General features: G+C 33.6%; 3 protein-coding genes across 10 annotated transcripts; 1 reads left to right on the forward strand and 2 right to left on the reverse strand.

The window, feature by feature from the left end:
* Positions 1-800: 800 nt before the first annotated feature.
* On the reverse strand, positions 801-10,821 carry LOC106660992 (vacuole membrane protein 1-like). Of its 7 annotated transcripts, XM_014384086.2 has the most exons (9): positions 10,115-10,575; positions 9,792-9,994; positions 2,417-2,606; positions 2,099-2,344; positions 1,780-2,040; positions 1,472-1,722; positions 1,247-1,375; positions 1,056-1,176; positions 801-998 (listed from the first exon to the last, which is right to left on the reverse strand). In XM_014384086.2, the coding sequence occupies exons 1-9, from the start codon at positions 10,172-10,174 to the stop codon at positions 849-851; spliced, it is 1,611 nt and encodes a 536-aa protein (XP_014239572.1). In that variant the 5' UTR covers positions 10,175-10,575; the 3' UTR covers positions 801-848. The 7 variants fall into 7 exon arrangements, with proteins under 7 accessions (XP_014239572.1, XP_014239575.1, XP_024084242.1 ...); XM_014384089.1 differs by lacking the exon at positions 9,792-9,994 and having other exon boundaries at positions 10,531-10,619; XM_024228474.1 differs by lacking the exon at positions 9,792-9,994 and having other exon boundaries at positions 10,206-10,506.
* Positions 10,704-15,206, forward strand: LOC106661018 (S-adenosylmethionine mitochondrial carrier protein homolog). Of its 2 annotated transcripts, none has more exons than XM_014384120.2 (6): positions 10,704-10,890; positions 14,028-14,184; positions 14,245-14,357; positions 14,440-14,692; positions 14,753-14,891; positions 14,964-15,206. In XM_014384120.2, exons 1-6 carry the CDS (start codon positions 10,819-10,821, stop codon positions 15,064-15,066), a joined length of 837 nt encoding a protein of 278 aa, XP_014239606.1. In that variant the 5' UTR covers positions 10,704-10,818; the 3' UTR covers positions 15,067-15,206. The 2 variants fall into 2 exon arrangements, with proteins under 2 accessions (XP_014239606.1, XP_014239613.1); XM_014384127.2 differs by lacking the exon at positions 10,704-10,890 and adding an exon at positions 11,580-12,121 and having other exon boundaries at positions 14,032-14,184.
* Positions 15,207-17,200: 1,994 nt separating this feature from the next.
* Positions 17,201-21,832, reverse strand: LOC106660988 (asparagine synthetase domain-containing protein 1). The gene is made up of 8 exons (XM_014384084.2): positions 21,658-21,832; positions 19,754-19,957; positions 19,401-19,686; positions 19,178-19,342; positions 18,041-18,438; positions 17,805-17,969; positions 17,498-17,739; positions 17,201-17,437 (listed from the first exon to the last, which is right to left on the reverse strand). The coding sequence occupies exons 1-8, from the start codon at positions 21,706-21,708 to the stop codon at positions 17,260-17,262; spliced, it is 1,689 nt and encodes a 562-aa protein (XP_014239570.1). The 5' UTR covers positions 21,709-21,832; the 3' UTR covers positions 17,201-17,259.
* Positions 21,833-25,776: the final 3,944 nt, after the last annotated feature.

Raw genomic sequence — 25,776 nt, forward strand, 5'->3', positions numbered from 1 at the left:
ATTAACCACCTTTGGTTAAAACAAGAAATCAATTTAATTACTATTTTTTCTTAATATTTTCTGAAGTCGTGAGGAGAGGTCAAGAATGAAACATTTAGAAAAACACCTTTTTTCATTTTTTTTTGCCGACGTTTGACCTTTATTCAGGACATCTTCAGAGGCTGGTTGAATTACAAAACATACCGATTGGCAAAAAAATCAATCAACATAATGTATGAAATACTCGGTTCAAAATTAATTGAAACAGGAAAAAAAATGAAAAAGTTTTTTTCTTCTTTTTTCGTTAAATACTTTATTCTTCACTTCTCCTCACATCAACAAATTATTGAACTGGTCATATTTTCTGAAAATTTATGTCGGTCATATTTTTTTTCCTTTTCAATTAATTTTGAACCGAGTATTTCATACATCATGTTGATTGATTTTTTTTCCAATCAGTATGTTTTGTAATTCACCCAGGCCCTGAAGATGTCCTGAATAAAGGTCAAACGTCGGCAAAAAAAAAAAAAAAAAAAAATGCTTTTGTGCTGCAGTATATTTAGAAATTTTAGTTTACTGAAAATTGGTAATTGCCAGCCCATTTATTCTCAACCGTAGGTAGACTAGGATACAATAATAAATATTATTATTTATATAATAATAATAAATATTGACTGCAGTGGAAATTCTTATATTAAAACTAACTTCTTGCCATGATAAGCCGGATTAACTTACCATGGCAACCATCTCAGCAATGCAAAATAATATTATAAACGTGAAGGAAAAAGTTGACTACAGTTATCTTGAAATTATATATAAACCTGGTTTAATAAATATTTTATTTATTTACATTGTACAAGTTAAAAGAACTATTCCATTTTAATAGACCTCCTTCTGTATTTGCGGTAACCGATCGTGACAAGATCCGATTCTTCATAATACCATACTGAAAGTGTCATGCTAAATAACACAACTCCAATTCCCAAATGTATAACCTTTGAACTTTCGTAGTACATATACTAAAACAAAAATGTTTGTTTTTAACAATTATACTGAGCATAATGTAAAATACATACTTCCGACAATAATGTCACCAATCCAGAAATTAGCACCATAATCAGGAATAAAGGGCTGGGTATGATACCTTTAAGTGGTTTGAATTCTGTCCCTTCGTATCTTTTATGTATAAATCTCACACTGAAATAATACTTATTAAAATTTCTCTTGTCTCGTTTAACTTAATTTTCAGCCGTTAATTAAAACATACCTGTGAATTATTCTAGCAGCCATGTTACAACAATTTGCAATTATGAAACCAACACTGCCAAAAAGAGTTGTAAGCAGCCAAGATATTAACAAAAAGCTAGCACTTAGATAAGCCATTATGTGGTTATACCTGAAAAAAAAATGCATATTTCATCCTGGACCTATCTCTAATAAAATTCTATTTTCTTTAATTTTAAATCAAATTAATTTTTGTATTGGTACTCACCTATCAATCTGATTTGCATTCATGGTGGCGAGAGCATAACATTCAGTCGTACCATTAAGAGCGAGTAGTAAAACAGCAAAGCAATGAGTTCGGAGAAGAAGTGTTGCCAAGCTGTCTGAAAGGGCTGAACCTCCATAAAACATTAGCAAGAGTCTCGAATATCCTTGTCCAAAACACACAACAATAATACCAAGGCTGGTGACACACTTCAATAATCCCTTAAGTACAAATGCAGCCTCAGCCATTTGAATCTATTTAAAAAAAAAAAATTCTTTTAACAGTAAAAATTTTCTAGATATGGGACTTACACTATTCTGTTCGTTTATCTGTTTATCCCTGTAAACCAGTTGTGAGAAGTAAAAATAGGCACTTTCTTCTATTGGCCGGAATAGAAATCTTGCAGCTAAAGACCCTAAATTGTTAACCACATCGTAAATACCTTGTTCGTAAAAGGTCAATACAGCAAAAAGGGTCATAACGTAACGTTCTCCTTCTGTTAATATTTGTTTTAAAATCCCTTGTTTGAGAAAGCTCCAAGTGAGTATGCATAATTTCCAATCGACAGGAGCCTTAAAAATTATAATAAAATAATAATTGTCAAAACAGAATGATAAAAAATCTATTTACCTGTCCAGGCAACTTTTTTGGAAGAAAATCCTTCAGACTTTTAAAAGGGAAATCATCAGGAGATGACGGCATGTCTTTTCTTTGTTGTAAATAATTGTGAAAATAAAAACAATATGCCAAGGCGTAACAAATCTGAGCAATGATCTGCGCTATTGAAAATGCAACAACAGCTGCTGAAGGCTTCCAAAGAACCAGACACGTAAACGTAATTGTTCGTATTGAAACACTGAATGTTTCAATTAACACCTGTTGTATGAAGTCATTTTAAAATGTAGATGCAATTAGATAAGTGAAACATTTCTGAAAATTTTAACTCACCCTCAGCTTTACGAACAAAAATGCCTGGGATACCAAACATAACGGCTCAACGCACATTGCGAGAATACAACTGATGCAAATCGACCAAACACCGAGGGCGTAATGAGTCGTTATTTCTGGCCCTGGGGCCGATAGAACATATAGCCATATCCACCCAAATAATATGCATTGTACTGCACACAGTGGCACCCTAAACATTCAAAATCTCATTTTTCTTCAACAAACCCTATTACCAATGATTATTTCTTAAGTCACCTTAAATTATAACATAATTTTAATTATCAATTCTGAGAATAAGATCTTAATTTTTATAAATGTCAAGAATTTTGACATAAAATGTCTTATAATGTTATGATGGTTTCTATTAAAATTGCTTCAGATCAAATGTTAATTTTATTTAATTCTTTCTGAAGCACTATTTTTATAAATTTATTTATAATTTCAATAAAACTCGTACAAAAGATCTACCATCCACAATGGAATACAAACCAGTTCATCAGTCTGTTAGTGATATCCAAAAGAGTAATTGTATTAGACTTTTGATCTTAGAGTTCAATCAAAATAAAAGCCGAAAAGGAGGAAAAATGAAGATAAAAATTGAATACTGGCATTACCCTTGTTAAATTACATATTAGTTAAATTTGTTATTCAATAATAACACAAAAATTATCATTGCATATACATTGTTAAAGCTTTGCATGTTAATTAGTTATTGGGGTTGAAATAAGTTTCTTGTTTGGTAGTTTCCTTTAATAATTGGTTTGGATTGTAAGGCGTATTCCAGCATTTTGCCTTCTTTAGTGAAGTTTGATTTTTTTTTACTTACTCAGGTCCCTTTTAAAAGTAACACTAAATCATTAATGAAACAGAAATGCCAAATTCATCCGACAGACCAAAGCAAGGATCAGTCAAAGGATAAATGGAAAGTACCAAACATGATCACACCCCACAGACCTCAACAAGAAATTTCACAATGAAGTAAGTTAGTCAAATGACTATTTGTGTTATTTTTTTGTTATTTAATGCACCAAAAGATGCTATAAATTTTTATTTTGCTAAGCAGTAAAAAATAAAATAAATAAAAACTTATGTGACAAGAAAACATGGTAAATAATGCCATTTAAGTAATAACTGTTTTATTTAAAAGCCAACATACAAATGTTGAATGGAAAACAATTATTTTTGGTTATAATATGTAATTACATATCATGGCAGGTTTGGCACAGCACTATTCTTCCAAACATACCCTTCTCATGATATAAAGCACTCACCCTCTCTTTAAACATATTTATGAGAACTAGAAAAAGAATTGCAAAAATCCTAATGTGTCCAATAAAAAAACACACTTTGCATTGACTATAAAAACAACAAAAACCTTGCTTCAAATGGATTTTGCAGAACAGTTTTACTTAATTTTTAACCTACTTATTTATAACAAAATCCATTTTCTTATAACAATTTAATAAAAATAAAAATTAAACAAAAATAAAACAACAACTTTCTTAAAGTATTAAAAAAATTAAATTTATGAAACAAAGAAAAGGAAATTGTACTTACATAGATTATTGTATAAACATATTTCTTTTTAAGATAGTGTAATTACTTAAAATCAAATTCAGAGATAAATTGTGTTGTACATAAATGTCTTTCCTAGTTAACAAACAAAAGAAGTCATGGTGTACAAAAATACTTTCAGATTGTATATTAACAGTATTTATCATACATTCTTGAATTTGTTTTTCATCTTCAGAAGAAAGTACTTAAAACATATGCAGATACCTTCTTTCTTGTACTGTTTGCTATACATCATAATATATTTCAGAATGGTAACAACAGGAATGTTTAAAATAAGCTCTTTAACCTACTGTTTAAAACGTCTTTTTTTAATACCCTTTTTCCGTTTACTTAGGTTAAGAGCATTGAATTTTTGTCAATATTCCTTGTTTTTTTTTTCTGAGCCATCGTTTTTTGAAATTCTTTTGTGATAGTTTTGAGCTAATGAATTTATAATAGATATCACAAAATATCCTACCATCACTAAAACGAACATTTCAAATACCATTCCTATCGGATTACCACTCGATTCAGTATTGGTCTGGGAACCTCGATGCAATTTAGCTCTTTGCATTTGCAACATTTTTTCCAAAACATTCTGTAGCTTATCACCAAAAGCCGGGAGTTTACCCAATATGTCCATCAGCACACTTATCAAAACATCACTAAAGGCGACTATCACGAACATAGTTTGAATCATCATTTTAATTACAGCTTTCCCAATAAGGGTCGCTCCAAAAAATGTCCAAAAAGGAACCAAGAAATGTCCGCATGTTATTCCTGCGAGATCAAATAACGGATTCGGAATTGATGCACACACTAATATGCCTACAAAACCTACTTTATTTACAAGATCTTCTACTAATAATTTAACTTTGTCGAGTGTGCTCATACTGCTTTTATCTTTTTTCTTTTTTTGAAGCTCTTCAAATTCTTTGAGGTCTTCGTCGTCTTCGGGATCGTGTCCAGAGAGTCTTGCTGCACGTGCCATAAAGTACGGCGGCAATTCGCCTAACGCTGTTCCTGCGCCCCACATGATCGCTTCGAGGTGGACTTTACGAATAATATTCCATATGCTAACAGTCCAGTTGGTGTCTATAGTGTCTGGGCAGATTATATCATCTGGGTAAGGCGGTTCAGGAAAGTTAAGCCCACCACACTCGTAGGCGGCTAGAGTGACGGATGCTATATGAGGGCCGAGGTACAGCAGAAATGTGTGTAGACCCGTTCCAAGACCGATAGAAGACAGTACCCCCAATCCGAGCCAATACGCGCTCCAAAATATTTTTTTCTTAGCAAATTGTAAAAATGATTGATGCGGTCCATGGATGTTCATTAAAACAGTCAAAACCAATAGCACTAGACTCCCCAAAACTAAGCACTTGCGATACTGTAATGTTCTCGTACCAAAGTTATAAATGTTAATAGTAAACTCTTGGAGGAAATACAGCGTTGTTGTGAATGGCCTCCTCCAGAGAACAAGGTTTTCTCGTTCTTCTCTCAGCACTGATTTTGACACAACTTTTATCTCCTTGTTGCTCTCCCCGTTTGAAGCCAACTCTCCTTTCCTCTTCATTATATTGTTCAGCTTCTGGAAATCATCATTTTCATAATTCAAATACAACATTACATTATGAGCAGAATTTATTAAGACAAAAGTACATACTTTATTGTCAAAATAATCCTACTCCTAAATACTAAATGATTGTGATTTACAATAATAAATTATTTTGAATAATAGGAGGTACGATGTAATTCAAATTAATACGAGCTAAGATGAGTTTAACGAATAGAACTGTTTTTTGAATAAACAACTATTTTGTTAAACAATATCAAGAACACATTTTGACGCTTGAGAATACAAATACTACACAGTTATGAATGAAATTATTAAGTTATTTCTATTTCATTCACTTGATTTGTTTTAAAAAAAAGCTGCCCTGCCACACAGCCACCAATTTTAAAAATCTGATTGATGAATTAATAATACAAACAATACAAATGTGAGTTAGGATTAGTGATTTTATTTTCAGTAACGCTGGGCCCTTATTCAAAAGGGGGACACTAGATTGACACGCTCCTTGGTCCATTCTCAGCTAACATTAAAACATGTAGACAAGGTTCGTTTAATAAATAAATTTTTTAAGCCTAGTTATTTATGGGTTATCTGTAGTCATGCATGCTTCAAATCACTATCCTCAAAATGTGGTGGAATGAAATTTAGTTGGATTAACATTACAATTTTGCAGACAGATTGTTAAGCGAATATTTATTAAAGCATTTTATCTAAAAAATTCACCCAAAAAACATTCAAAATCTCATTTATTGGGGTTTAAAATATCTTTATGAACTCAAATAAGTTTTCGTTTTAAATCTCAGTTAACCAAGCATTTAAAATCACATAATATTGTAAAACAAATCCACCTGAATTAACTAAAAGATCAAATTATTTTAACCTGTGCATTGAAATCTATTAATTACTAATTATAAATTGTGCAATTAAAACAATTTACTGGTTTTTTAAATAATGTCAGATTTGACCTTAAACGGTTGTACAATCTTATCACTTTATTAGCTTTCAAGATTTAATTTTTATCTCAGAATGTACAGATAAATTTATTCATCATATATTATATCTACTATAAAGGTATTCATAAAACAAGTAAATGAAAAGTTAAAATTATCTTACATTAAACCCAACAATTTTTTAATTTATGTTCCACACTGACTTTTGCGGCTTATTATATTACTTAATTTTAGGCACGATTTTGCTCTGTTTTAATGCAAAGAATTATTTAGAGGAACAGACAAGAAAAAAATTATATCTGGTTCAAAAAGTATCAATTTCAACTGAACAGTACAACCAATAATACCAACTTTTTCTTCTTGAAAATGATAAAATCCCAATTTTTCACTGCAAAATCAAGTTATATAATTGCATTTAAAATCATTTTTCTTAATAAAAAGCATTCCCGGGTTTTCTAAGTTCTTGACTGCACGTTTTTGCTCAACAAAGTAGCACGACACCTTTACCTAACTAAAATAATACTAAAATGTAAAGTAAAAATAAATAAATACAATTTTGTAGTTGTTTCTCATTTTTATGTCAACAGTGAATTTGTATATATAAACGTAGACTGTAAAGCATATTTGGTCCAGACGAAGTTGAATCTTTGGATTCGAAATGTTCATTTACCTAATATTATGAAAAACAAAAACAATCTTCATTCTGAGAAAACAGGTCAATGAAGAACAGTCTATCTTCATTTACAATAGTTAATAAATTTATAAATATCAATAACTTATTTGAGAGATACATTTACATAGACAATTATGTCATATGCATGAATAAATTAAATTGACTAAGCCCTTACAAAAATGTTTGTTTTTAGTGACCAGTTGTTCAATAACTTGTTAAGTCGTGAGGAGTGGTATGGAATGAAGTATTTTAGAAAAGCACATTTTTCATTTTTTTGGTGACGTTTGGACCTTTATTCGGATCATCTTCAGAGCATGGGTGAATTACAAAACATTTGTTGATTGTAAAAAATGTAAATACAAATTTTCAACCTAGTATTTCATATCCACATAAAATGGTGAAATTTTTTTGGTGTCATATATGATTCATGTGAAATTGTGAAAAGCAACTTTCTAGAAATGGTTTACATTAATAGACACACATACAGCATTAATTACAGAACAGATACATACAAACTCAGTCATAGCTATGCCATAAAGCAAATAAACCATTAAATTTTATTTTTATATTTCCCTTTCCTTTGTTATCATCCATAATAATTTACTTCCTTTCCAATATTGAATAAACGCCGAATCATAAATCCAATCCAAAAAATCTCCATTTTCCACTTCCTTTGCATCAAATAAAACTGCCTATGATTAAAGAAAATCTCCCAGATTTACCGTGTTCTCCAGCCTGTCACAATCATATAAAACAGCAGAATACAAATTCACGTTTCACAACAATTACACAGGAAACAAATATGTCACCACAAGAATAGTACCAAATTATTCATGTGTGGTGATTAGTGACCGTTAATCGATAATTATTCAGAAATCGTGAGATGCGGTCTGGTGTGATGTAGGTTTCAGAAAAACATTTTCTTTATTGTGCCAACGCCTTTATGTTTTTCTGAAACCTACATCACACCAGACCGCATCTCACGATTTCTGAATAATTATCAATTAATGGTCACTAATCACCACACAAAAGTACCAACTTTATGTGAATATGAAATAATTGGTACAGAATTTATATTATGAAGGTATCTTTCCACATAATAGTCAACATACTATCAAGCCAATTCCTTTCTCTGCTAGAAAATTACTAATGTTACTGGATATATAGTTTATGATACAACAATTGCAAAAAGAAACGTGTTTAGTCATAACTCCCTGACTATTGTTACCAAACAAAAAATAATTTTGTCATTGAAAATGCATAATGAAAATGAAACCCCTAGATTTATATATAAGCAAGAATTTAAGTATTAAGATTAAGCTATCCTCAGCAACGTATATACGGTTGGCTCTAAAGGCTCCCATGGGATAGGAGCAGCTTGTGTTGTACGAGACAGAAAATATTTATTCTCCTTAAATTCAATAGAGAGTAACTATACAGTCAAAATGACAGTAGTAATTAATAAATATTGTTTGCTTGAACAATACACTGGTGGTATGCATAATCCCATGGTCCATGGGTATCCTATATTCACTGAGGTGTCTTCTACAGCAGGGAAAAAGAGTAATTTTTGTTCGGAACCGTAGGCACATGAGTATTCCGGGCAATTAACTGGCGGACAGAGCTGCCAAAGAGGCTGCAGTAAATATCATCAAAATCAGGGGGTTTACAAGTATAATTTAACTTCCACTTTTGAAATTAAAGTGGTCACAGTGGCAAAAGGGTTGGTCAGATGTCACAGACAAAAAAACTCCGGAAAATGAAATCTTATGTTCGAGTGTGACCGGCCTTCTTTATTTAGAGCTAAAAGAAAATAAGTGATCCTAGCTAGGCCGAGGTGCATTGTGTAACCACCAAGGGCTACTTATCAGCCATTAACAATTCGTCAGTTATGCGACAAAACTGTCATTATACAATTTATAACATGATAGTATCAGAAATAAGAATGTTTTACCCAACACACTATCTGAAATTCTAGGGGGATAATCAGAACATACTTATAAGTAATATGGGACTCCTTGTGGCTGGGCATGCTGGGGGAGGGGTGGTGTGTCGGATTTGGCAGGGGTCAAGCAAGAAATAAGTTTTGTTTTTAAACCCCAGGTGTGCAGGACTTGGGTGGCAGTCATACCCCTTTATAATTGTCAGGAAAATGGCAGACAGAAATCGACTGCCGCCCCACTCGTTCGACTGCGTCCTTTTTGTTCCTCGATCCTACTTTCGCAGTGTGATCTTCCTAAAAAAATTCGGGCTAACCCTTGGTGGTTTGTATTTTTTTCCAATCAACATGTTTTGCAATTCTGTGAAGACGACCCGAATAAAGGTCAAAACATCGGCAAAAACTGAAAAAAGGTGTTTTTCTAAAATAGTTCATTCCTGACTGCTCCTCACTTCTACAAATTATCGCCTTACAGAAACAACACCCGCCTGTTAGTTATTAAACTAAGGATGAAGAAAAATCCATCTCTAATTGATTTCAAAAGCTTCAATCTTTTGACTGTAATTTAAACAAATATATTTAATGGTTTTAATGAAAGTACAATTTCCTCTTTTTTGCCAAATCAATTCAAATTCATAATCTTTTGGTTTTTTCGTGTAATTTTTTTTTGTGGTAAAACTTACGTAAGCCAGAGAAGATTTATAACTTGGGGCCAATTATGTTCAGTTGTCTTTGAGAGACAGGCTCTTCGGAAGGCCTCACGACTCAGGAATAAAATAGTCGATTCCAATAGTAAAAGGCGTACGTTCATAACCCCAATGACAGCTTGGGATATGTTTCGTAGTACAAATGCATTTAGGAGGAATGTAACAACCCGGAAACCAACCTAGAAGCGTCAGAAAGTTCAATAGAAAAAAAAGAAAATAAGAAAATAGAAAGTTGAACTGATTTTCGAAAGCGAGAAAAATATCCGTGCGTTCATTTGACGACGTAAGTTTTATCATACCTGGAAAATTATGTTAAAAGAAGCATTTTGAAGGCTGCTTTTCAAAAAGTTTTTTCCCATAATAAAGTTTCAATTGAATAAGCTGAATAACCTCGTTTTTCCGATTAGTTCGTGTTCATGGTTTGTCGCGTGTTAAGTCGAAAAACGTGAAACGGAGGACGAGACGAGATCGCGAGGCACGTCGAAGAACTACGAGACATCCGACTGAACTAAAATCCCAGCGATTTTCATCCCTAATCGGTAAAAACACTACAAAATACACCGTCAGCTTATCTCCCAGCCTGCCAGCCGACTGCACAAGTGCCAACTTGTCAGAAGGTTATTTTTACAGATTTACACAGGGGCGAGGACTTTTTCTCTTTTTCCCATCAAACACCTCTTAACAAATCAATCAAGAGCCATATTATTTGTCTTACCGGTTTTTTCGTACGTAAATTATAAGAAAGGACTTTTTCCTCGAGTAATCTTCCCCTTTGGCTGTGCCCAGTCACATTTTCAGCTGATTTCTCGGATCGAAATCCCCTCTCTTTAGAAGTCGGACGTGTTTCACTTCCATTCGCAGGGGAAAACCTCCCGTCCAGACCGGCAACGTGACTGATAATAATAAGAATATCGTCTTGGAAGTCGGAACGCACATGTTCTCCTGCCGGTTACGGTTCGAGGGGAAATTCGGCATTTTTCTCTCGCCCTCGTCCCCTCGATAAATGGCGAAACGGAAAAACACAACAGACGAGTCGAGACACGATGTAACGACACCGGTTCATATCAGCTTTTGGGTAAATTGACATTTTATGAAAAATCTCACAATAAACATGCGATCGTGCTCTTTTTAGCCTAGATCTACTCCAGGATGTTTTGTGGGTTGTCATTAAATAATTATTTCTTATGTGTGTTTCTTAGTGACCGGTACAATACAAACGCAACTTTCTAGAAATGGTTTACATTAACAGTAACACACACAGCATCAATTACTGAACAGATACATCCAAACTCAGCACATCGAAAATCAAATAAGCTATTAAACCTTAATTTTCCCTTTCCTTCTTTTATTGTCCTTAATAATTAACTTCCTTTCCAATATTGGCCGAATCACAAATCCAATCCAGAAAATCCCTATTCTCGATTCCTTTGAGTCAAATAAAACCGCCTATGATTAAAGAAAATTTCCCAGATTTACCGTGTCCCCCACCCACAAACATATAATGTCGCAAACATATAAAAACCGTAGAATACAAATTCATGTTTCACAACAATTTCACACAAAACCAATATGACACCACAAGAATAGCACCACACTTTACGTGAGTATGAAATACTTGGTTCAAAGTTTATATTTACATCTTAAATTGTATTTTTTCCAATCAACATGTTTTTCCTTTCGCCAAGTCGCTGATGATGACCTGAATAAAGGGTCGAAACGTCGGTAAAAAAAATAAAAAAAGGTGTTTTTCTAAATTACCTCATTCTTGACCACTCCTCACTTCAACAAATTGTATCTTACACAGGGTTGAGATGATTTGCTGGTGTCTCGAGATCAGAAGACATGATAGCTCAAGTGACTTTATAGTCTGAGTTCATGAAGAATGATCTGGTCCTTTTATCTTCCAAATTTAAATCGTTTAATGCGGTTTGCCATTCCATTCTCACATACGGATGTCAAGTTTGAGGTTTTCAACCTTGATCAGGTTGGAAAAAATTGTTAAGGTACATCATCAAGCAGTTGTTCGCCTTGCTCTCTTGTACTCCAAATTACATGCTATACATAAACTACATTTTGGCTTAGGGAAATTCAAATATATGAGTGCTTCCTAGCTACAGGGAAGTAGATCGTACGAAGAACAGAATTAAATAAATATGTAATGAATATGATAACCTTTTTGGGAAGGTGTTGGAGAATTTTTGGAGTAATTAGATCGAAACCTGGAGCTTTCTTTGATTTAGGTGTTGTATGGTAGAATGAATGTCAGAAGATGAAAAAAGCTTTAGAAGGGCGGGATAATGGAATCGGTGAGTGTAACTATTCCTTGATAAGTTGTGAATAAATATGGTCTGTGATGTTGGCATATGGGGTGAACACTTTGGTCAGGTAACAGGAAAAAGCGACTGCCCAACTGTTGTCGACTTGGCGAAGTGGGGTAGATACTTTGTGGTAAGATGGAAGATTTTTAGCTGTCACTCAGAGCGATATCTTATCCGTTATTAGTATTTCAGTAAATCGTCTGAATTGCAATTCCATAGTCAGCTGAGGCTGTATATGGAAACCTGTGTTGATCCCTTATTTCTGAACATGTTAAAGCTCCATTTTAAATTTGCATACAAAACCCTAAAATTCCTTGATCACGGTTACACGAAAATTACGGCTCAGGAGATTATAAATAAAAATATTATCTGGTATGAGCACTGGAGTTCCTTGTCAGAGAGGTACCATCCTTTCTGATTCTGTCTGGTCAATATTTCTGAATGGATGGTAGAATTCCAGTGTGTTCTTTCCAAAAGGTCTAGTGATAGCATGAGGTTTTTGGAGTGAATGCTGACAACAGATTTTGTACAAGAGGCTTGACCGAAATCTCGATGTGTTCTGCTTAACGAATGGGAAACGTGGAAGAACACTAAAACTGAGGGATCTCCACTGGCTCTTCAAACTCTGAGGTGAACTTCTGTTCCTTAATTTCTGTTACCCCCTTAATAAGCTGCCAGAGGGATACAGAAATCTGCACTCTGTGCAATAAAGGGAAGAGGACACCATTGTGCACTTTTTGGCTAAATGTACCATTCTGTTCAAGATGCGTGCTTCATATTTGGCTAATGCTGTGATCTCAGAAGAAAGCCTAGTCAAACTTTTAAATGAGCTAAGCCGTCAGTTAATAAAATTTCATGCCTGGTTTGACGGCTGGGGTACAAAAGTTCAATTTTTGATTTATTAGAAGAAATTTTTACTTAATTAATGGTATGTAAATCTGTCTTGTTCTGTTTCACTAGATTATTTGATTTAATCCGTTATATTTAGTGGTCAATTATGAGTAAAGTAAATATGGATTAATTTAATTATTCTTATTCTTAAATCTTTTTCTCAGACTTCAGGCTTTTGAGTGATTTTTACAACTAAACATATTTTTGGTACACAAAATATGAGTAAACCTAACTACATTAAATTTGAGGGTGGTGCATTTCTTTTGTCCATCTGTGTAATTACTAAAGTAACTGTTCTTCCGCACATCACACTAATTTTTCAACTCAACCATACTTTGCATGAATAATTAAAGTAATTATTTTGGTTAATTGTACCAACTAAAATGTACATGTATTAATATAATTACTGAAGGACCTGTTTTTTACTACCTAATGTGCCAAGAATCCGTATTATTACACCATATTTGAATATTGGCCTTAAGTATAAGTTGAGATGATTAGTTGGTGTCTTGAGGACAAAAGTCACAATAGCTCAAGTAGTAGAACTGCAGGGGTACTGGTCTGAAGGTCATGAGTTTGAGTCCTAAAACTTTGCACAAAAAATAATAAATCAGTTAATATAATTATTTTGCAGAAATCCTGAGATGCGGTCAGGTGTGATGTAGGTTTCAGAAAAACATTTTTTTTCTTTTTTTTCTTTTCTTTCTGAAACCTACACCAGACCGCATCTCACGATTTCTGAATAATTATCGATTAACGGTCACTAATCACCACACATATTTATTTTGGTTAATAGTACCAATTAAAACATATATATTTAATTAGTTGTCATTAAAGTTATAACGCTTCCTGTTAAAAGTTGCAATAATTTAAAAATTGTTGGTGTAATGATGAATCATTCGATCCTATCACTTTGTCAAATGGCTTAATTACAAGCTTAATCCCATTGCTTATCATTCGATTTGTACATTGTGTATGTCTGTTTAACACGTTATTATGTCAGGCAGGTGCTTTAGCTGGTCTTACTGTTGATATTTCTCTATTCCCGTTAGACACCCTTAAGACGCGTTTGCAAAGCAGCGCTGGCTTTTGGAAATGTGGTGGGTTTAGAGGGGTTTACAGAGGTGTCGGCCCAACTGCTATCGGTGCAGCTCCCACAGGTAATAATAATATTAAAAGAAAAGAAAATAGAAAAATCCCTTATACAATTTTATTTATAGCTGCTTTATTTTTTGCATCATACAATGGCTTTAAGAAATTATTTGAGGGGAACAAACTTTCTGATAAAGAACTATTTGCAGAAAGGATGTTTGGTGCAGCTTTCGCAGAAATGGTATTTTATAATTATATCCTTAATTTGTTAGATACCCCCTTTTAGATCGTCGAACGGTTCTCGTTTTATTATAATTTTTAAGGTGTCTTGTATTATAAGAGTCCCTACGGAGGTGGTGAAGCAGAGAAGGCAAGCTTTCATGCAGGAAACGGCTTTCAAAATATTTTCTTCCACATTCAAATATGAAGGCGTTACAGGACTGTACAGAGGTTTCTGGGTCACTGTTTTGAGGGATGCCCCGTTTTCGATAATTCAGTATCCCCTGTGGGAACTTTTAAAGAAACAACTAAATCAAGACACCCCTGCTGGAGGAGCTCTATGCGGAGCGATTGCTGGTATTTTAATTAAACGAATAATTTAAAAAAGTCATTTAATATATGACTTATTTTTCACAGGCTCATTTGCTGGTGCTGTAACTACTCCATTGGATGTTATTAAAACGCGAAAGATGTTGGTACAAAATTGTGATGAGCCGAAAGCGGGAACGACTTGGTTTATTATTCAAGGGATTTACCACCAAAGGGGAATCAGAGGGTAAAGATTTAATTTTAATTAAATACAAATCAGTTTTATGACAATGGCAATCACAAGATTTTTATTCTTTAGATTTTTCGCTGGGTTTATTCCTAGGACAGTCTGGATATTTCTAGGTGGTTTTGTGTTTTTTGGCACTTACGAAGCTGCACTCCAGTATCTTGAAAAATTATAAGAAACTAGTTTTCCCCAAATGTGGATTAGTACTATGTTTATTGTCATGTGTAAAGAAAGATTTATTTTATGTAAATATATTTGTTTTCTCACTTTTAAAATTGAATTAAATTTATCAGGGACTTTTAACCTTTTCTCTAATAGTGCCCTTCTAAGAAAAATTCTGTACCTCCAAATTTTTTGACTTTTTTATATCATGTATTAACGTATGTTTCCTATTGAAAAACATGATAAAACTGACGTAAATTGGCCTGGAAATATTAAAAACATCAGTTTAAATATAGACGTATTGTACATAACTTAAAACATTTTGTAGAAAATGCAAGTAAAAAAAAACCATATTTCCAAAATTTTACTACATCATAATAAAAAGTGCTTTTATTACTAGATAAAATTAATGCATGTGCCACTTACGTAATTTTCCACTTGTTTTATGACACAAAAACTCGTTTCCTATGTAAAACATATCAATGAGATCAAAGGAAATAGAAATTCAGTGATATTAATGTAAATATGTATTTCATTATGCATTAAATTTCTATCACATGGGGGGTATGCTTGTAAAAAGCACCTTCTTTTCAGATACATTCTTTTTCATAAGTAATTCTCACAAATCTTTGCTTCTTAATTGCACGTAGCAGCCTTTTTTTGATTAAAAAACAAAAAATAAAAATCAATTGATAAATAAGTTCTGAGCAATTTTCAGGTTTCTTATACCCCCGCACTGAAAGATTTTCATCAGGTGGGTGTTTTTAATTTTCGAAATGGTACACTAATTCTTTAACGAGTAAATTTTATTTTGCTATCAATGTACTTAATTAATTACAATATGACAATCTATTATTAAATAAAAAAATCAATGAATTGAATAGTCATAAATTATTGATTTTGTAGTTTATTACCATGATTAATAAATAAACACTGCAATTACTTATTTAACAAAAAAAGTTTATTTTATGAATAAAAACTAATTTTTATTTAAAATTAATAATGGATAAAGTGATATTATTATACAAAAATCGTATTATAGTTATTGTTTTAAAAAGTTTGGTTGTGTAGTATATTTTACAGTATGATACTTGTTGAAAGATTGAACAACACACTCACTCCCCCATTTGTCATTTCTTTTAATGATTTTATGGTGGATTCTATGGAGCTTAATAGCATGTCAGTTTCATCAACTGAGCCCACGTGTCTTGATGTCCATAACGCATTCTAGCTTAATTTTATGTTTTCCAGTTTCCAGATCCATTTTATCTGTTCTTACTGTATTATTGGTATATTTTGTCGATAACATCCAGAATTCACGCCAGTAATGACCCACATATTTGGAAAGTGATTTGATCTTTTTTCAGTTTTTCAGCCATTCGACATATTTTTTCAAACTGAACAATGGGTTTACTGATCATGCAACCAAAAAATAAACTAGGGCGGCGTACTAATTGTCCATAAAAATTGTGCCCGTTCTTTAGATATGGTAGAAGAGTAGCGATGTTTTTTGTCTTCCCAAGGTTTTCAAAATCTTGAATTTTTGTTGCGGCCCCAGTAGATTATAAAATCGACCATGCAACCAATTTCACAGTCACTTATATAAATATTTGATACCAAAATGACTAGATGGTGTGCATTGTTTAGAAAATATTCGGCCTTTGAAGAAAAGCAAACTTTTGTCGATGTAAAGATTTTGATATGGATTAAAGACATTTTTGAATTTATTTCAATTCATCCAATAATGGACTTATTTGTTTTCAGTAAGCAAACAGTTGTTATTAAAATGTAAAATTTTAAAATTGCCATGCAGCGGTTTGTAGAATTGAATTTTTTTTTTAATTTTAGTGCTATAAATTTCATTAATTTGATTTTATGCATCTAAAAAAGTAAATTATTTATTTGTTCTGAGTAAAGGTATAGTGGTGTTTTGTTTGATAAATACCCTTTTCCTTTTCTTTTTTGGTGTTGAACTTTTCCACCAGTTTTTATTTTGTGTTGATAGCTTTTGGACGCACACTTGGCCTTTACACTATCTTCTGTCCAATGTGAAAGATAATGTTAAAATATTAATTCCATAATCAAAAATCAAGCAATAGTGTTTCAGAAAACAAGTATATCCATAGGCAGGCAATAATAATAATAAAAAAAATTGATTATGTTTATTATTTAAAAATATTAACAGCAGCATCATTATTTACAATTATCAATTGAGTCTTTCAGATATTAAATGACCCTTTTCCTTTGGGTTTGCGATTCTTGATCCAAACTGAAAAGCTCTCTTGGGTAAAAATGCTGAATGCCTCAGTCCTAAATCCCAAGCAACAAGGCGTAAAAGAAATTTGTCCCCAATACCAGGTTTAACATTGGGCTCGAGGTAAGTCCTGCCACAAAACAAATATATTAATCAAATACATATTGAGCAATCTAAATTTTTAACTAACCTAAACCAGGGTGGTAAATTATCGACATAAGTGTAAACTCGCTCGTCTAAAAATGGCGTTCTCGGCTGTCTTCCATGGTCAGCAGCTACCCTGTTATCTCTTCCAAGGTTTCTTTTTCCTATATTACGAACTTCGATGAGTAATTGTTCACCTAATGCACGCCAGCCACCTCTTGCAAATTCCTTCCGATGCCTGGAATATCCTCCAAAAAGTTCATCTGCTCCCATCCCAAGAAGAACAACCTATAAAAGAAACTTATACAGGATATTTATTTTGATTTATAAATGATAGAAATAATGCAACTCACTCTGGAATTAGAATAAAACGGTTTACCATTTGCAATCCCTTTTCCTCTTACGGCAAACCATAGAGCACAACCAAGACTATCATCCAATATACTGTTAAGTGGATGTATTAGATCTCGAATGTGTTTTTCTCTGAGTTCTTGTAACTCTTTTAGTGTTATGTTAATCTAAGCGATTAAATAAAATCATGATTATTTCTTTTATAGTTTCTATAATTAATTAGTTACTGCTTACTAACTTCGACAAAATTCCATTTTCTTGCAGGTTCAAGCAACTTTAACTCTGCAAAGCTTTCTCTCCCGGTAATTCTGTCAGGCACATCGTAACAAATATTACCGCTTGACAGCTTTTCAAATGCGACATTGAACAGATCGATTGTTTCATTGGGTGGGACAAATTTACTTGCAATTAATGCTATCACAGTTGAATCGAGACCGCCAGAAAAACAAATTGCAGTTCGACTGTGACTGCATTCTTCTGATAAATCAGTACATCCTAAACAGTGTTTGGGTTGTGTCAAGATTCTTTTCTCAATCGATTTGAATAACAATGTTTTAACATTTTTTACCATTCCAGACAATTGAATATCTCTGAGTAACGTGGTGTAAATAACTTCTGGTGATTGTTCACTGAAAACTATTAAAGAATAAATTAATACATATATTAAGTTACTTTAGGGGTTATATTTTATATAACTGTATAATTATAATATATTGAGGTGTGTCATGTCATGGCTCCATACAGAGAGCATATAGGCGTTGCCGAATTTAAGAATGGTTCTCAGACACAGTAGTGAGTTCAGGTCATTTGTTCTGCTTTTTAGGGGAACTGGTTTTTTTTTTATTGTATATAGCCTTCAAAATATGTGTTTGTATGAGTGAGTGTATTTATTAGAGTGAATGGGGAGGGGCTGCTGGAATAGCATCCCCATCGCCCCTTCGGCTGAGTACATGACTTGGGTTGATGGCAGAATATTTATAAAAGTACCCCATCAGCCCCAATTAGTTTGTTATTGTATGCAGATCGATGGGATAATAATGAGTACTCCATCTACCAAATAGAATGAATGTATATAGGTGTGAATGTATTTATTTGTATGAAAGCATATTGAATGTGTAATATTTTGCATGCGCTCAGGGCTGAAATGACCAAGCTGTCGGATGCCCCTTTAAAAAACAACAAAAACATTGTATTTTATGAAAAACATGACTGTGCTCACTACAATGTACACAAGTAAATGAAACTGATCGTGATTAAAATTGATCAGCAGAGTTTCTGACTTGTTCAGCTCTTTCTACAACACAGTATTGTATGGCAAAGTGATAACCTATAAGTGCACCTTTATAAGCAGAATATGTGCTTGAACAAGAATTACCTGAAAAATATTCCAAAGAATTGTCAGTCGAAGGTCCTTCAATCCATTTGAATGTTTTGTAATCACCCAAAACCTCATGACTGAAACAGTTCAATAATTCCACGGAATTTGGTAAGTCTGGGTAAAGCGTGGAAGGAAAATGCGACCAAGGATGGAGCTGAATCGCTAATCAAAATTCAACTAATTTAATAATGTTCTACTTTGTAATCATCTCAATACTAACTCAGCTGTGGCTGTTGGAGATCGATCTTGTACAGTCCTATACTAGGGACTTCAGCCAGCTGTAAACTTTTGACCGAGACTGATGTTAAAATTAATTGGTCGTGCGGTGATAAATTCCAAAGAAGGCTGTGTCGTCCTATTACATCTCTTCCGAACCATATTATTTTCTCTTTAGAATCAAAATAAATAAATGAATATGGGCCACAGATCTTTAGAAGACATTCAATCCCATTATTTTCAATTTGACCAAATAGATATTCTGTATCGGATAAACCGTCAGTGTAATCCTAAAAAAAAAAAAAAATGATCACTCTTTAAAAGCATAGAAATTATTTACATATTTTTGTTAGTTACAGGTCCAAAGAAGATATCTCCATTCCAAAGAAATAAACTTCCGTTCTCACTCTTCACAGGTTGTGGTGTGGGTTTTAATCCCTGGGTCCATAAAGTGCTACTGAATATTAAGACCTTCCATCGCTCAGTAAGGTGCACAATGCATTTATTGTACGCATCGGGGCCTCTATTTTTTATAAGAGTTTCAATACAGGAATACTGGTCCTGGAAATAAATATACAATAAATTAATAAAGAAAATGCAATAAAGAGAAAAAATGAAATGTATGGGGAAGTATTCGTAATTCTTAAATTATACAGAATGGGTCACATACCAGTGGTTCATTTTACCTGTTTCCTACTGTCCCCTTTTATTTTTTTATTTTATTGTCGGTGGTCAACTCAGCCAAGAACCCTACTAGTCGTCCGACATCTAGTGTAGTGGACTGTTACTATCGGATAAGTGAATTTGTCTTCCTAATTCCAGTTTTCTCATGAGGCATTTTTATTCTGCGTCATACCAATAATGTTTCCAACATTACTAAGGATTTTTTTTTTTCAGTTTTGATCCAAAAATGTCCTGGCAACAACTGTTTCCCACGCCTGAGGAAATATTAGCAGTTTCATCAGGAAAAAGGGGACCTTGAACTGGATGAATCTGTCAGAATTGGAAGATGGAAGTCTCATGAACAGTGATATTGAAGACGTTTTCGATTGTAATGAGGACGAATGCTCCAAGTCTACAGAGAAGGAACAGATGATAGTTTGAATTAGGGAAGGACGAGGAAACAGTCTGGACTGATAAGCCTTTACCCTCACTATATTCATGAACCTCTTTAAATGTGATTACTCACTTGCTCAGACCTAAAGAAAATGGAGGGTAACAGAAAAAAACACATTTTAACTTTTTGTGACTAATGAAATGAAAGGAAACATCGTTAATCATACTAATAAAGAAATAGAGAACTGTAACTCAAGTACAGGTGCACACTAAGGAAATCTCGGCCAACAAATATATCAGGCCGAATGTTGGTCATCAAGACATTGACCATTCTTGGCTCATCCTCAACAAACCAAGGGGTTGGCGCCATGTGGAATCACAGTCAACAATGTCAACCCTTTTGATGTTACCACCAGAAGTCGGAACATCGACCAAGGCCAATTCTTTGGCTATGATTTGTCTCCTGTACACGCTAAGCAAATCGCGACCATCAAAGTGGTTCTTTCGTTGGCTCTGATTTGCTTAGTGTCTCTGCACCTTAGAGTGAACTGCTCTACTCATTACCGACTCGTTGGCAGCCCCAGATGGAACTGTAAAGTTCATCAAGAAAACAAAATTGTCTAAAAAGAATAAAAAGGATTTATTTTTGTAAGATATTGTCAGTAAATATTATACAAAAAACATGATTATTGAAGAGTATTGTAAACTTATCTCTACTAAAAACCTCATCCAAAAGAGGTAGGGTTGACCCGACTGTACTGTGTATTTTGTCTCAAACCACTGTATCAGTTGAGGGTTAAAGATTATAAGTAGTTATGGGATTTCTGAAGGTTTTTGGGATGAATAATCTGTAGTTTGGTCATTTCTGATTACCTTGCTGGCTTGGTCAGTCCGTGTTGGCATTTTGATATAAAAACCCACCACTTGACAGACCAAAACAACGAGATAGGCAGACCAAGATGCTTGGATACAAACACACTACAATTGTACGTTGATTCATGTCACATTTTGCAGAGACAAAAACGCTTTAAATGATTAAATAAAATAACAACAATAACAATAACATCAGTAAAACTGACCCAAGAGGATTTGACAAAGGTAAATGTACTAACATGTTGATTGTTAAATTTCACCAATCAGTTTATGTTTAAAAAGGTCTAAACCAAGTTAAGAATTTAAATCAAAAAGCAAATGCTTCAACTTACAATACAATGATTACTGTCAGACGAGATAAGGCAGAAAAACATTCCACACATTTTTGAACATTTGTGAAGTGTGTGGAATGGGAGGTAACGTCTGTAAAGGTTTTCAGTTTACACTAGGGATGGGTATCTCTCGATGTTTATGAAAACATGATTCTATCATCGATGTTTCTGCCCCAACCATCGATGACCCCATCAAACAATATCATCATAAATTTAATTTTGTTATATTATATACAATTGCAATTTACGAACACTTCCAGTTTTTATCGCTTGAAAAAACATGATAAATGTATCCAAATTTCATCGATATTCAATACCATCTACAATATGTCAAAGATGCTTTCGTATGTATAAAGTTGAAAAATCAATTCAAAATAATTTTAAAGTATTTTGGAGTTTTGTTAATGATTATAAGAAGGCTATTAGTATACGAATGATGAACATATGCATCTCTTGTCATATAATCATAGGCGATCTCTGATGCAGACTCAGTCCTAACATTGGCAAGGAGATATTTCTTATAACATAGTTTTGCCCTGATGATGACCTTACAATAGGTCGAAAGATTGGCAGTAACAACTGAATTTGCTTCTTTTGTTTGAAGACCATACCTTGATCCAGAGTGTTCATGAGTGAAAAAGTTTCCTGATGATGACCTTAATACAGGTCGAAAGCTTGACAGTAATAAGCTTTCTTCTTCAAGACCTAGAACCTTCATACCTTGATCCAGAGATGTCGCGAAAATTATTATAAAATAAATGAGTAAATAACAAAAAGAGAGAATGTGCTGTGTTGTCTGACACGTATAATAAAAGGAACATTTGTATAAATGGTGTGCACTATTTTGAATTAATTCTGATTACTACTGGTTGTATTTATTTTAAAATGCATACTAAATCACTTTTTTCGTCTTTTTTTTACCGTTTCGTGTTTATATTTTCAAAGGCTTCTTAAATTTAGAATATCAAGAATATTTTTACCATGTAATATATATTTTTTAAAATTTTTAAGAAATAACTAAGTTTTGTATAAATCTATGTTTACTAGACTATATAAATAACTATTCTAATATTTATTCGAGAGACAGTCTATTAATAACGTTGTAAGCTGGGTGAATTCGCGTTGAGAAACGAACGATAAATTAGCCATATCTAATGGTAAGAAGTTACTTTAATAATAGAAACATTGATCAAAAATCGCTTTATCAAAAAAACAAGAAACGGATCAAAGAAAATTGGTTCAATTAATTTACAACAGAAAGCAATCTAAGGTCTCATTGTGGGATGACGCTCTCAAGTTATGAAACGGTCGTTTATTATTTGATTGTTTTATTTCTTTAAATTTCGTTTAAAAATCAATTAATCCAACTGCATATTTGAAAAGAGTTTTGTCGTTTCCGATCATCCTGGTTCGCTTTTCACGCCGTTTTGGCCTGACATCATAAGATCTTCTGGTACGAGTTCAACATCCTGTAGACTTCAACAAGAAATCGAAAAATTGATCGTTTTCTAGACTAGAAGTAAGCCGAAAAGTCGGTCCCTATCATGATTTATTTTATAATATGAATTATAGTGGTACAGATGGTGCTTGTTTTCGATCATGGTTCGATTTAATGCCATACATTTCGTGTATCATTATAATGCATATTGAGAATGAATCATATTTAGAAATCGACGGATCAAGACTAAACACTAATCATAACCAAATTACGAAGTAAACTGAAGACTGTGGTTATATTAATCCATTTTGATCATATAATGAGTGAGACTCTCAACTCATTGATGCGATTCTGCCAAGAAATTAACCAAAAGCATCAACATTTTCCTGCAACGGTGAAGGGAGAATTGAGACTAAAACAAATGGAACACCTTATGGAACAGTCCACATCCCCCGGTACTAAAACCCGTGTATCGTCCCCGGTGCAGCATCCAATCCCAGGTGCTTTTTAAATATTTTCTTTGAATGAAGGATGTTATGGCGATCTATAGCGATTTCCCTGTTAAAATTATTCTGGTTTTTTTTTTTTTTTCAGTTGTCAAATGTAACTTATTCTTGCAAAATATATATCCATCTAACACCTCAGATTTTTCCATATTCCTTGGGGCGGATATCTTTAAGAAAAGAAACTTTAAACTTATGTCCGTACTCTTTTGAATTAATTATAATTAACCACTACTGAGTACGTGCAGTAATTTGAAAAAAAATATACTAAATTACTTTTCCTCCCTGTCAACTCATCAACATACTGCCAAGAAACGTACCAAATATATTTTTCAATCGAATCTGTAGACAAATTAAAGGAGCTAGGACTCTATTATTTTTTCGGTGCTTGTACAATTATATTCTAAGATTTAAAAAAAATAAATAGTTTCATCTCGTGACTAACATTTTCTAAAATTTGGTTTGGAAAACCTATTAGTCGAAAAAAATGTGGAGAAAAAGATAGCAAGTACTTTATTAGTCAATTTTTCCAATAAATTAAATTGCACAGCTTGATAATTATTAGTGTAGAATTACCCCGAGGAATATCGTGTACTGAGGAGTAGAGTGAACAAAGTCTGACATGTGAATGTAGTTTATTAGCGTGAATGGAGAGGTTTATCCCCATTACCCCGAGTAATATCGAGTAATCTTGGGTAGTTGAATCCTATCCAGACTATCATATTTTTATTTTGTTTCTGTGTATTTGTGTTATTGTATCCAAAATTGCCGAGGCCCTGAGGTACAGAGAGGCTAGCAATAGGACAAAGAAAAGAGTTGGTTACCGTTGTACCAAAATTATCGTAACTTAGCTGGAGAAAAATAAAAATAAATTAGTAGGGTTAAAACACTAGAAAGATGAGAAAAGAAGTGTAAAGGTATGGCAGCGATGACCAATGTAAACTGCTCAAAAATGAATAGGGATATTAGGAGAGTCGGTGGCCGCACCGGTTTAGGCGTTGACACGGCGCTCATCACTGTAAGGTAAAGGTCCCGGGTTCGAATCCAGCGGCTCTGCATTCGAACTCGACATACTTACAAATGGGTTTTTTGAGGGTTGATATAACCTCTGCTGTTGCGAACCCTCGTAAAAAAAAAATTAAGGGATTTTGAATTACTATATTTTGTTTATTGGGCCCAATAATTGATTTAAACAATTACTATCGTGTACAATGTCCTCTGTTAGCGAAAACCTCTGTGCACCTTTGTTAGGCATACTATTAATAAGTTTCAATTAATTAAGGTTTTTAGTGATAAAAAAGTCACTGTCACGAGCGGGATTCGAACCACGATGATCGGCTTGATATGCCGCTACTCTACCTCTTGAGCTGACTTTGATCCACTCGGGCACTAACGTCCCATCTCAACCCCACCTTTTGAATTTTCCTTTTTGTCATTTTTCAAATGTCGTATAATCTATTTGATTCTCGGCGACAAATGAAATGGACACGGAGAGCTTTAGAGAAGATATACTTCATTTTATCTTATTAAATTCACTAGTTTTCGTGGTTCGCTTGACCAATTAATATCTTTCAATTAATTAAGGTTTTTAGTTGAGATAAAAATGTCAGTGCCACGGGATCATTTGTTTTTATCTCAACTAAAAACCTTAATTAATTGAAAGATATTAATTGGTCAAGCGAACCACGAAAACTAGTGAACTATTAATAAGGTTGGCACTAATTTCATAAGGCATTTCACTCCATAGATGTTGCAACGGTGCACTCAGTTGTTGCAGGTCAACTGGTTGCAATGGTGATCGAAAATCCTTCTCTGCAATGCATACCGCATTTGTTCAATGGAATTGAGGTCTGGAGACAATGGTGGAAGGGGCAGATAGGAAATTCCCAGGTTTTAAACATTGATGAACAACTGTGCCTCTATTAGGTCTGGCATTGTCATCCAGAAATTGAAAATCCCTGCCAATGAAATCCCTGGTTTGAAGGAATTCCTCGACAATTTCTTGGATATGCCGGCCTTCAACAATATGGAGTCCAGTTCGTCCGTCCTCCAGTGTAAATCCCAGCTGAGACCATTACACCGCCTCCTCCAAACTGCACAGAAGGCGCACAAACTGGGGCATGGTACGCATCCCCGTTCGGTAGACTCTTCGGCGCATGTAAAGACAGAAAAACGACT

This window comes from Cimex lectularius, unplaced genomic scaffold (genome assembly GCF_000648675.2).
Source record: "Cimex lectularius strain Harlan isolate CLEC.00 unplaced genomic scaffold, Clec_2.1 scaffold279, whole genome shotgun sequence".
In the NCBI taxonomy this organism is placed as follows: Eukaryota; Metazoa; Arthropoda; class Insecta; order Hemiptera; family Cimicidae; genus Cimex; species Cimex lectularius.

Excerpts from the sequence above, each read along its gene's own strand:
- LOC106660992 (XM_014384086.2), bottom strand. The coding sequence starts at position 10,174 with ATGGGAAAAAACTTTTTGAAAAGCAGCCTTCAAAATGCTTCTTTTAAC. Across the intron at positions 2,607-9,791 it reads ATAAATCTTCTCTGGCTTAC|GGTGCCACTGTGTGCAGTAC; the intron begins GTAAGTTTTACC and ends TTGAATGTTTAG. Across the intron at positions 1,723-1,779 it reads AGATAAACGAACAGAATAGT|ATTCAAATGGCTGAGGCTGC; the intron begins GTAAGTCCCATA and ends TTTTTTAAATAG.
- LOC106661018 (XM_014384120.2), top strand. The coding sequence starts at position 10,819 with ATGGCGAAACGGAAAAACACAACAGACGAGTCGAGACACGATGTAACG. Across the intron at positions 14,358-14,439 it reads GTGCAGCTTTCGCAGAAATG|GTGTCTTGTATTATAAGAGT; the intron begins GTATTTTATAAT and ends ATAATTTTTAAG. Across the intron at positions 14,892-14,963 it reads CACCAAAGGGGAATCAGAGG|ATTTTTCGCTGGGTTTATTC; the intron begins GTAAAGATTTAA and ends TTTATTCTTTAG.
- LOC106660988 (XM_014384084.2), bottom strand. The coding sequence starts at position 21,708 with ATGTGTGGAATGTTTTTCTGCCTTATCTCGTCTGACAGTAATCATTGT. Across the intron at positions 19,687-19,753 it reads GAGATATCTTCTTTGGACCT|GATTACACTGACGGTTTATC; the intron begins GTAACTAACAAA and ends TTTTTTTTTTAG. Across the intron at positions 17,740-17,804 it reads CGTTTTATTCTAATTCCAGA|GTTGTTCTTCTTGGGATGGG; the intron begins GTGAGTTGCATT and ends TTTCTTTTATAG.